This window comes from Sciurus carolinensis, chromosome 7 (assembly GCF_902686445.1).
Source record: "Sciurus carolinensis chromosome 7, mSciCar1.2, whole genome shotgun sequence".
Taxonomy (NCBI): Eukaryota; Metazoa; Chordata; class Mammalia; order Rodentia; family Sciuridae; genus Sciurus; species Sciurus carolinensis.
Window position 1 is genome coordinate 127,572,246 of NC_062219.1, and position 12,577 is coordinate 127,584,822.

The window sequence follows — 12,577 nt, forward strand, 5'->3', positions numbered from 1 at the left end:
TGAAAGATTGTGCATTCCTTTCCTTTGTATCTCCAAAACTTCATCTATCCTAATTAACTTTGGTCTTTCCTTGTATCTCATATTTCTTGGAAGTTGTGCTCATGGTCTCTTTTCTCCATGGTCAACTTTAAGATTATATATGTTGTCTTCCTTGCCTGAAACTCTTTTCAAAGTGGTCTAATCTGTTTGTGATGCTTTCCATTGAGTTTTTAATTTGGTTCATTGTTTTCTTCACTTAGAGATTCTGAAGGGAAAAAAAAAAAAAATCAAGCAGAAACCCTTTGTCTCTTCTATTGAAGTGCTCTTTCATTTCCTGTTTTTTCTCTGTGGTTTCACTCCTTATACCATCCTTTACCTCACAATCCAGTGTACATTCTGAACTCCTTCTCTGATGTTTCTTCCACTGTGGTGGTGTTGGATTGTTATTGAAGTATCTTGGTTTGTTTGGAATGATTTGTTCCCTTGCTTTCTTATGTTTGCACATCTACCCATCTAACAGTACATATCTGAGGTGGGAGAGATTCTACCCTGTGGACTTGCAGTGTCCCTGAAGTGTTTCTAGTACTTCACTGTTTAGGGGGAGAAAAATAATCACAACCAACAATATACAGCATTAAACCAAATAGTTTCTGCCATGATGTTTACAACGTTAATTGTCACAATTATCAGAAATGATATAATTGGTTATTGTCTACAATAAAAACAGTAAGTTTGTAAAAGGTTTTACCATTTTGAATGGTGGACAGGGAGATACAGGAGTGATGTAGGATGAGATGATTATGTGGGAGGAGGAGAGAAGATAGAAGTAAAAAATTAAATGAAGAGTGAAAAAAATAGAGATTGTCTGAAGAAAAGAATCAAGGGAAACAGATAAGTGAAAGAAATTTTATATATATAAAGTAACAATTTAATTAAAAATAAAATACAAACAAAATATACTAATCAAACATCCTAGTCCTCAAAAATCTGATCCTTGAGAAATAACTATACATAAATGTTCATGAACATATAAAGACAATTAAAATGAAGAAAAAAATTCTCAATGTAAACTTAAAGAATTTTTTCCTTTGGTGTTCAAAAAAATTGTTTCCCTGATCAGTAGTATTTGGAGGGGTCATCAGAAGTATCACGCTTTCTCCATCCTTAGGGTGGGGTTGCTAGGGTAAGAGAGGTAATCTAATAGGTGGAACTCCTGGAGGTGAGGTTTAGGCTTAGGAAGGCTCCAGAATCTTTGCTGAATTCCAGTTGGTCTGGAGAGTTTAAATGAGTGTACCTCCAGGACTCAGCAATTTCCAGCCCATTCTGGAAGACTGCTCCCCACGGATCTCTCCTGTGTTCCACTCATGTAGTGAAGGAGCCAATTCTTAGACCACTGAGTTATCTATGGACCCCACATTTCCTGGTCTTGGGGTCAGTCTCCAAACTTAATCTCTCCCATCCCCACACTTGCAAATTCCCTTCCAGGGACATCTCTCCAAGCTTGTTCTGCATGCAGCCAGATTGGAGGAGGAGGATAAGACCCAGGTGGCTTTCCACAACCAGTAAACCTGTCTTCACACTTGATTTTTTCCTGGTCACTTAAGCACACTCTATGTCATGCAGTGGAGGTTTTCCAGGCCTGTATTTTGGGACAAACTCAGGTTTGCCAGGAATTAGCTCCCCCAGCTACCGGCTCCCATGTCATGATGACAAAATTGTTCCTTCCTCTGTCCTCTTCATGCAGCTAGGAGCAATGTGGCTTCTTTCCCACACAAGGTGTACAGCACTCCTTTCAGTTTAGTCAATTTTTTTTTTTTTTTTTTTGACGGTACTGGGGATTGAACCCAGGGCTTTGTGCTTGCAAGGCAAGCATTCTACCAACTGAGCTATATCCCCAAGCCTTCAGTTTAGTCAGTTTTTTGTTCATTAGACAAAGGAATGTCAATGGAAAGGAAGAAATGGAAAATAGAAAGACCATAGAATGAATCAGACATAAGTTTCAAATATTCTTATATGAATACATGACCAGTGAAAATCCACATCATGCACAACCTCAAGAATGGAAACTTATACTCCATGCATGTATAATATGTAAAAATATACTCTGTCATGTGTATCTAAAGAACAAATATTTTTTAAAAGTGTTTAACACATTCAATAACTCATGGCAGCTTCTTCATAATTGTTCTTATTCATCCCCTAAATTATCCCTTATCCAGTGTTATCCTCCTATTTACTCCTACTAAAGCTTTTAATTTTGGCTGCCCAATGCTAGAAAATATCTCTAATTCTTCATTCTTCAGGAATATATAATTAGTCCTGCTCCTCTGTTCCAGAAGCATATTCTTGAAGTTGCATTTTAGCACTTCTTACCTTCTATACTATTGTTCACTTTAAGGAAGGATTTAAAAGTGAAAAACAGGAGGAGACTTTGAACACAAAAATAAACACAGAAGATAAAATACAGGAAAAGTTAGAGCATGAAAATATGATTGTACACAATGTGATTGATGTGGGAGGTGTTGGTGGTTTGGGGGAAAGAGTACAATGTAATGCTTGAAAAACAAGAGTAATAAGAAATATAGTTTGTGATCATTTCGTGCAATGGATTTAATTTCTCTATTAATGTTCTATATAGTTACTTAGATCAGCTCCCAATTCTCTATGTAAAATAATTAAGACAGTATATATCAAGACATTAAGACACAAATCAAGTTTAAAATCCATACACACATGTATGAATATATCAAAAGGCATTCTGGCTTTGTACATAACCATACTGCACCAATTTAAAAATAAATAAAAAGAAGATCAATAGAGTAGAGGAGGGGCCTTAGAAGGAGTAAGTAGGGTAGGGAAGGGAATAGTACTGGGGATTGAAATTTAGAAAATGAATTTTTTGTGAAAAAAAATCTTTGGAATATAGCAAAATGAATCCCACTATTATGACTACAAAGCAGTACCAAAAAAATGGATCCACACGAAAAGGTTTAAATTTTTTTTAGTATGATTCCAATCTTAATGATAATTATACTCAGATTTTATTTTGTACAAATTGTTAGATGACTACATGAATTCTTACTACACATTGAAGTCTCATTTTATATTAGCATGTATTATATACTCACCTTTTATAATTATGAGCATATATTTGCATAAATGATATGCACTTTAATATTTCCATTCATGCATATATAATTTGTTGATCATTTCCATTCTCCCTACTTTTACTCTTTCCCTTTCTCCTTATTTCCTTCAAAATCTTGACCACCTCCCTAGGCCCTTGTACTACCTGTTTTACTAAAAGTTCATTTTTTTTTTCACATATGAGAGAAAACATAAAATACTTGTCTGTGTCTGGATTACTTTAACATCGTGTCTTACACTTTTGACATTTTCCTAAAATGGACATCGCTTCATTCTTTATGTCTGAGTAACATTCTTTTGTGTATATATACTGTATTTTCTTTATCCAGTCATCTAAAGATGGACACCTAGGCTAATTCCATATCTCATCTATTGTGAATAGTGCCATAATAAGTGTGGGATATACAGGTATCCCATTTGCTGATTGCATTTCCTACAGATATATATATACCCAAGATGGGGTAGCTAGATCATATGGCTGTTCAATTTTTTAAGGACCCTTCATACTGTTTTCCACAGTGACTGTACTAATTTGCATTTCCACCAGTAGTATAAGGGTTCCTTTCCCCCACATTCTCACCAGCATCTACTTTTTTTTTTTTTTTACTTTTGATAGCCATTCTAACAAGGATGAGATGAAATTTCAAAGTAGTAATGTAGTGTTCATTCATACTTCCCTGAAGGTAAAGTATACCCTGTGATAACAATGTAAAAACAAAATAAAATTGTTATTTCTCAGAATACTGGGACAGTAGTTACCTATCACTGTGTCCTGCTCAAGGAGGGATCAGATAACTGCACAGAGGTATGAATCAGCTGAGAAATTAAAAGTTTGAAATAATTAATAAGAAATAAAATAAAATACAGGAAAACAGTTTCCCAGCAGAGGCCTGATGGGTCCAATCTCTAACAAAGAGTGAGGCTCCGTGAGCTTTATTTATAGGAGAGCACATCGAAGCGATTTATTGTGAGGAAGGGTTCTTCAAGGTAAAATGAGAGGCTGTGGGGAAGTTGGCCTGATTGGAGACTTATCGCTTGCACAATAATTCTTCCTCTTCCAGACAGCTGGTGCCTCAAGGCTACTTGGGCACACTGGCATCTCTTTCCATTTCTGGCGAGTTGCGTTTGAACCTAGGGCTGTCTGAACTAATAAATTCCATGGTATCACAGAATTCTCAGATGTTGTCAAGGCAACAAAGCAGTCTCAGATCGGCGAGATGAAACCAAGAGTTCTCTGAGGAGCACACCTCCACTTAGAGATCATTCAGACAGCCCACAATTAATTCGTGGCTCCCAACAGTTACTTTTGTTTCTTGGTAGTATTTTTCCTTCAAACAAAATCTGATATATATTTCCCTGCTGCACTGTATCTAATCCTTCCCTACCCAACCCTCATTTTTCAATGGCTTCTAAAGGCACCCAAGGCATTGGAATTCAGAGAATCACAATTTGAAAGGCATTGGATTTCTATTCGTCCTAAAGGTATTTATTGAACCAAAATCACAATATATTTATTTAGCCATCCCCCTAAGAACATGATGCATTCTTGCTTTCAAGTTATTATGCTGTGCAGCTCTGAGTATATCTTCAGTGTGGACAAAATCATTGTTAAAATACTAAATACTTTAAGAATTTTCTAAATAAATGTATGAATTCTTTTTTATAATTAAGTTTTGTTTCTGAGAAACATCCGCCCATTTATTGACTGGGTAACGTTTGGGGGTGTTAAGTTCTTGGAGTTCTATTTATATCCTGGATATTAAAGCTGTATCTGAGGATCAGGTGACAGAGTATCTCCTTTTCTGTTGGCTCACTCTTCATGCTCTATAAATGATAGCAATTTATTTCTCATGGTTCTTGATTCAGCAAACTGAAGACAAAGGCCTCAGCAAGTTTAATATCTGGTAAGGAAGCAGTGCCAGCTTCCAAGATGGTACCTTATTGTTTCACCCATTGGAAGAGAGTAGAACTGCATCCACACGTGAGGGAAAGCACAAGGGCAATAGGGCCTAATTTAGTATCATCCTTTTTTGTAAGGGCCTTGATCCTATTCATGAAGGAAGAGCCCTCATGACTGTCACCCCTTATTAGATCGCTGTCACAATACAATTATGTTGACATTAAGTTTCAATGCATAAATTTTGGAAGAGACACATTTCAAAAATAGCAGGATTTGAGTCATAGAACAAAGTTTTTGTACTTTCAACCTTTAATGATAAAGCTTCAAACGTCATAAGCATCCAAATTTTCAATCAATAAAATATTCATATGTGCATTAAATAATCATTGCTTTTAATTTCAGAAAAACAATTTTTTCTTAAACTTTCTTGCATAATTTAAAAAGATATTCCTGGCTTTTTCAATTTATGCACACAAATGTTTCTAGGTGAAGTTATTATCACTTCCTGTTTTTTCTCATTCAAAAGACTCTTGCTTATTATGTTTGAAGGAACATTAAGAAATTGATATCCATATTTTTTAACTCTTCATTCTATTCTTTTAATTTTAATAATTTAATGATAATTTCTATAAGTTAAAATATTCTATACTTAAAATGTATTTTTAAAGATACAAAAGCATTTGCATAAATTGAGATTTACAAACATGAGGTTCATGATTCTTTCAAAGCAGAGTGCTTCACATAGAATGCAGTATAGATAGGCTTTCCACTGAGAGTTAGACAAAACTTTCAGAGAAGGAGAAATGTTCTCAGGTATTACTGACAGGAAGCCCTTTGAGGAATGTTTACCACATTTTTTAAATGATTACAATATTAACAAGTTCAATTTAATTTACATTGTTAATTTTTAAACTACTTAAACTATTTCAATATCCAGGAGTCAAAATTGACCTATTTTAATATTTTTTCCAGAAGTAGAACACCCATACTGGTGTTACATGAATATGTTCTTGCCTAACATGGTTAGAAATATGATATGTATTCCAAGATGAACACAGAGATTAGTGAGACAAGAATGAGTCACATAAACCTGCTTAATTGTTAAATAATCTTGTTTGATGTCTATGAACTATGACTTAGAACTAAAAATGCTGCTCACCAGTTTGCCCAATGCCCCCTTCACATCCTTATTCCTCAGGGTGTAGATGAAGGGGTTGAGAGTAGGAGTCACCATTCCATAGAAAAGAGCCATGAACTTAGGCTGGTCTCTTGAGATGGAAGAGGGGGGCTGAAGGTACATGCTAATGGCTGGGCCATAAAATAGGAAAACCACAATAAGATGAGAGGAACATGTGCCAAAGGCCTTTTTCCTTCCTTCAGAAGATTTGATCTTAAATACAGTATGTCCAATGCTAGCATAGGAGGCAAGAATTAAACACAGAGGAACAGCTAACATAAAAATGCACACCACAGAGAGTATGAGCTCATTGGCCTCCTTTTCACCACAGGCGGTCTTTATCAGAACTGGAATCTCACACAACAAGTGATCCAGTTTATTGACGCCACACAGTGGCAACTGTAACGTAAGAGTGGCTTCTAAGAAAGCATAGACCATTCCACCCAGCCACACAGTGGTTACTAAGAGTATGCAGATGCATCGATTCATGATGAGGGTGTAGTGAAGAGGTCTGCAAATGGCTACATAGCGATCAAAAGACATAATGGCCAAGAGCAGACATTCTGTGCCTCCCATTATGCTGAAGAAATAAAGTTGAACTATACACCCAATATAACTGATTGTTTTCTTAGAGCTTCCCAAATTAATCAGCATCTGAGGGACGAAGCTTGTTGTGTAACACATGTCTAAAAAGGAGAGGTTGGTGAGGAAGAAATACATAGGGCTGTGGAGACGGGGGTCTAACTTGGACACCAGAATGATGATGATGTTTCCCATCATAGCCATGGGGTATGTTATCAGAAGAATAACAAATAAAGGAAGCTGTAGCCAAGGATGGTTAGCAAAGCCTAGTAGAATGAATTCTTCAGGGCGGCTTTCATTAATTAGTATCATTTTCTTCAACTTTTACACATGTAGTAGGATGGTGACAAAATAGGTAAAATTATAAGGAATGATAAAACAATTATGCACTTACTATTCAATCATATAAGACAAGGTACAATAAGTTGTGGAAGAAATAAAGGGCCAAGCACCAGGTGAATTCCATTTCTCTTCATGCCACTATAAATTAAAGACTTCAACAAGCAAGCCGACCATTCTGTGAGTGAACGTCCTCTGTAATAAGACCTACAGTAACTATCTCCTGGGGTTCCAATGAGAAGTAAATACAAAATGGAAGTGACTATGTTCTAGAAATTCCAAAGTTATAGTTTTCAAACTGTCTTGAATACAAATCAGCTGAGGAGGTTGTTAAAATGAAGATTTTTTTGATTTTTATCTCCAGATAACCGTTAAGAGATGTGGCCAGAGTCCAAGGTGCCAAATGATTTTGTCAAAAGCATTGCTACAAAGCATTACTGAAATATTAAGAAGAGTTGAAGTGTTAAGTTAGCGATAGAAGGGAGAGAAAACCCAGTGCTATAAAAATCATTAATAGCCTAGTCCAGCCTAATAGTGAAATAATTACATCACCTATGTTGAGAATGAGAAGATTTTAGTGTTCAACAAGCTCTTAGGTATATGAAATCGAGCAGGAAGTATAAATGCTTTCAGCTGTGGCATTATTGCTGTTGAAATGGAGCCTATGTTGCCCAGTCTGGTCTTGAACTTGGGTGCTTGTTTTCTCTTCAGCCTCCCAACTATCCAGGACTAGAGAACCACACCACTATGCCCTGTTTAACTATATTTAACATCAGTGTTCTGAAGTATCAATTGAGGGAGTTGAGCTACAAAGACATTTTCCTCCAAACTCAAGAATTTGTTTTTATGTTTCTTGCATAACTACTTAGATCAAACTTCAGGCAATTCATCTTTCAATGCTAAATTTTGTTTAATTTCACATTTTGCAGGTTGGATTTTACTGTTTTTATATGATTTTAGACAACTGTCAGTGACCTACAGACAGACTATACAGCTACTAATACATTTTTTTAATTCTGGGTAACTGTTGTCAGGAAAAATGTCAATATCCCAATTCATACCTATGAATTGAATGTCTGCACACCTTATTCAAATCCATAAGTTATTTTACATTTTTAATACATACATATTCTTTTGTTTTTTAACTGAAAGGTACATTTAATGCAACAAAATCCACAAATTTTAAAAAGCAAGATTTTGAGAAAGATTAGATGATGCAAGTTTTTTAATATATAATTCCTTTCTTTTAGTGATGATGCATGCTTTGTGAAATCCACAATCCTCTATGAGGTGTAGGCTATTCAAATGGGAAGTTAAAGCAGTATTCCAGTGATAAATTCTAAGTTACTCCTTGAGTCAATTAATAGTCAAAGCTCCCAAATTGCATTCTCATAGTTGCACAACAGTTGGGATATTCTCTGTCATAAAATCCTACAGGCCAACCTGTGCAGTGTTACAGAAAGCTATTCAGAACTAAGAAGCAATGTAGCCCTTTGTTTTCCCAGTCTAGAAGTGTGTGATTAATACAATACTTCCAACTCATCCTTAACGAGCCTTCTGTGCTAAACACTCCAATAAACTTATACCATTAAATCATTTAGTACCTACCCCCAAAGCTTATGGCATCAGAAAACTTGTGTGTGTCTTAAGATGTTATTAATCTTTCATTTCTGGGATCTGCTAATGACTGGAGAGATTCTAAGGACCAAAATGCAATCAGTGCCTTAAATGTAGTGATATAAAGACTACACACTCAGTTTCAAGATTATGTGAAAACATCTGCATTCCTGGGTTCTTTCCAAAGTGTAGCTTCTACATCTTATTTGAGTTTGACATCATTCAAACTGTTACATGAGCGTGAAGAATTTAGGAAGATATCTTAACCTAAAATTTTTTTCAAGTTCATCATAAACTTCCTTGTTGTACATAAGGTATTTAGAGTATTGTATAAATCAGTTGATTCTTAAATATTCTAAAAGTTGGATTATACCCATATTAATAATTGCATTATAGAATACCTGTCATCTATTCATTTAACATTGTTATATTTACCTTTGATGTTTTTCTTCTGTAGACCATAAAATTTTAAATAGTTAGATTTGATCTTCCATGAAATATTTCATAATTATATCAAATAATGGCATTCATTCTGTCAAATTTGTATTGATATTCTCTTCATATTATTATCCTTAGTATGGTTTTGTTTGTGAATTCTAATCACCCCTGTCAAAAGACAAATTTAAACTAAATTTAATTACAGATCTAATTGACTTTTATTTGCAATCCATGAGCCAGGGCAGCTTCCATTCTACAAAATAGAGTTGAAAGCTCCTACTGGGCAGAACCCCGAGTTTGACAAAGTGGAAATAAGGAAACAGAACAGAAAAAAACAACTTCAATTAACATCTGGTACTTCAGGTTGATTTTTTGAAAAGGTTAAAGCAGAGGTGACTTTTTTTTTTTTTTTTCATTTGCCTCATGTGAACAGGAATGTCCTGTTTTTAGGAAAAAGGAATCTGTGTTGTTTCCTTAGAGCTTCAGTGTGAGGTGGCATTTAGCATGAGCAACTCCCCTTTGGTTTGATCTGGTCTGTTGAATCCTATTGCAGGAGCTCAGTTCAAAATATTCCCCTAGAGATACCAGATGTAAATAATCAATGTTATCTAATCTGAAGTGAATTTAAGCTCTATAATTCTATCCTTCATTCTCCATCTTTTCCATGTCATTCTTGTGATATTTCATTATTTTTAGGTCTTGGATTCCATGACTCTTGGATCTTCTTTCAGTGACTTTTTTTCACATTGTCACACTATACAGGGATCTACTTACCCACAAATACTTAATCACTTTTAAAAAGTACCAAATGTCATCCCTTTGGATATATCCTTAGTATCACTACTTGCATTTTCATTCTAATTTATTTTATTCATATTTCATTTTCATGACACAGCATTTTATACATATTTGTAGAACCTTTTAGCTTTATTAATTTCATAAAGAAATTATTTTTATCTGACACAAAAATACTTGGGTGAAACAAATCCAAGAAATCTTCACCATGGGTTAAAAAATGTTTCATGTGACATATTCACTTGATTGAATGAACACTTCATACTTCATTCAGGTATTTAATATCTGCCAGGTGCTTACTGAAATTTAAATGCTTTTAATTTTGGTCTACATGACAGAGATTACAAAGAGAAATTTAGTTGTTACCTGGATCACTGTACTAGGTATTTCCAAAGTTAGAAAAACTCCCTGAAATGACATGCTTTACATTTCAACGTATATTACTAAGATCTACATATATTCCAAACTTCTCTGAGAACACATGATTTTTTAAAAGTGCCTGTTTTCTTACCTTATTTTGATAAATATTTAGAAGAAATCATTAGAATTTTTTAAACTTTCAGAGAAAGAGAAACTCATACACAGATGAATATTTAAAACAGTTTTAAAATTTTTAGTTTCTCAATTGATGCAAGGATGTTAAAAAGGAAAATAATATATGGATAATGGAGGCAGTCATGGAAAATATTAAGCATGCTTTATAGACATGCTATTTGTATGGTATTCCTGAGACCTCTTGGGCATTGTTTTCACAGACCATTCATTTATCTTTCTCCCAGAAGAGTTAGCACAGAAAGTTCCTCGGGACAGAATTCTTTATGGAAATACTTCTATGAACGATTACTTACCTATAAAACTTAACTTGGTAGCAAATTTCTTCTGTCTTTAGATGTGTTTTAAAATAAACTCAAATTAAGTAGCATAGTGCTGTCCCTTGATATTCACAGAGAATTGTTTCTAGGACTCCTAATATATAGCAAAATCTGTATGATCAAGTCCCTTATTTAAAAAATGACATAACATTTAAGTGTATTCTCACATACTTTAAATCACCTCTAGATTGACCTTATCTTAGTATAAACAATGTTATGTAAGAAGTTGTTGTATTGTTTAGGAAATAATCTGTGTATCTATTTCATTACATAATCATTACAAATTTTATGCCAAATTTGTTTTGCCAAAAAAGTAAGGTACAACCATTACATGAAACTTTTCTTAAATTGTGCCAGTATTATTTAAAAGTCATTACAAAACTGTCCTTTTATTTATTAGAGCATTAGTTATACATAGTTTGATTCATTGACAAAAATCATATGTGCAAGGAATTTTATTTCAACAGCCATTCCTCCCTTTTCCTTGAATCATCCCTCCACCTATTTTCCTTCTACTGATCTTTATTTCTCTTATTTTTAAAAAATACCCTCTTTTTAAAAATATTTTTAAATATTTTTTAAAAATATTTTTAAATATTTTTTAAAAATATTTTTTTAAATGTCTTCTGGAAGTTATTTTGAAGTGGAATTGTTAGGCTACCTCTAGGAGCGACATTTATCCAGGTTTGTTCAGTAGGTTAGAGGACATGGAGAAGACCGACAGTGAGGAGGAGGTCCTGTGCTAGACTGGTTATACTTAAAAGACATAATGACCATTGTCTTGTGCATGCATTTTGTTCCTCATTACTGTGTATACAGTTGAAAATGCTAAGTACTTTTTTGAAATATCTAGACTTTCTATAATCTGAAGTGTCTAATATTTTATAAGTAGTAAAATATAACACATTTAGTAAATTTCTTTTTGTTAAATTTCTTATGAAATTTTTTGATGGGGCAATAATCAAACCTCCTGTTGAGTAGTACACATTTGTTTGCTGCTCTTGGCGAGTACCATGCTAGTGTGCTTACAATGAGGCAAGAGTTGTTGCTTTTGTCTGTAGGTTTTGTTTTACTTTGCTGTGTGCATAGTGTGTATAAAGGACAGAACAAGCCCTATTCTACATCTAATCTTTCTAGATGTTAAGGAGGTTGCCAGTGTATGACTAAAGTAGAATTAGTAAACAAATTTTGTATGTTTTGGGTTAAAATTCCTAGAAAGAATTATCTTCTGAAAATTTGAGCATTATAGCCCACTGGGTTGGTGAAGGGTCAGAATGCTCAAATTTGAGGACATTTTGAAATTAGAACTATTGTTGCATGACAGTCTTGAATGAACTGCACACATGTACATAATGGACAAATTGAGTCCTTACTTGAAATATCTAGTCTGTGAAAGCACCCAGAAACTACTCTGGACATGGGAACTCACACAAGAAACTTTTAGCAGACAAACAGAGTGTCTGCTCTTAAGGGCAAGAGAGAGAGAAAGAGTGAGAAAGAGTGAGTGAGAGTGAATGTAAGAGAGAAAATAGAGCAAATAGTGGGGAATTATCCTTAAATAGTGAAAGTCCATGGGCTAATTGGACCAATGACTGACAATAAAGTTAATAATCTAGATTATAAAATGGTATGTGGGGAGGGGGTGGAACCAGGGGAGAAATAGCAGCAGTCTTGTTCCTTACATTCCCCCATTTTTGTTTTTATAAGAACATTCCTGTCGTGTCCCTCGCC

The 12,577-nt window shown here is 34.5% G+C and overlaps 1 protein-coding gene across 1 annotated transcript; it reads right to left on the bottom strand.

Annotated features, from left to right (window-relative positions):
* Window positions 1–691: 691 nt before the first annotated feature.
* On the bottom strand, window positions 692–7,097 carry LOC124989391 (olfactory receptor 2B11-like). The gene is made up of 3 exons (XM_047559260.1): window positions 6,163–7,097; window positions 5,077–5,221; window positions 692–856 (listed from the first exon to the last, which is right to left on the bottom strand). The coding sequence occupies exons 1-3, from the start codon at window positions 7,095–7,097 to the stop codon at window positions 692–694; spliced, it is 1,245 nt and encodes a 414-aa protein (XP_047415216.1).
* Between the last annotated feature and the right edge of the window lie 5,480 nt (window positions 7,098–12,577).

What these genes read in the sequence shown, in the direction of transcription:
- LOC124989391 (XM_047559260.1), bottom strand. Translation starts at nt 7,097, where the DNA reads ATGATACTAATTAATGAAAGCCGCCCTGAAGAATTCATTCTACTAGGC. An exon ending in AGCAGCATTTTTAGTTCTAA is followed by an intron (nt 5,222 to 6,162) that starts GTCATAGTTCAT and finishes GTATTGTGACAG; the next exon opens with CGATCTAATAAGGGGTGACA. An exon ending in GTTCTACTCTCTTCCAATGG is followed by an intron (nt 857 to 5,076) that starts GTGAAACAATAA and finishes GTTTCCCTTGAT; the next exon opens with TCTTTTCTTCAGACAATCTC.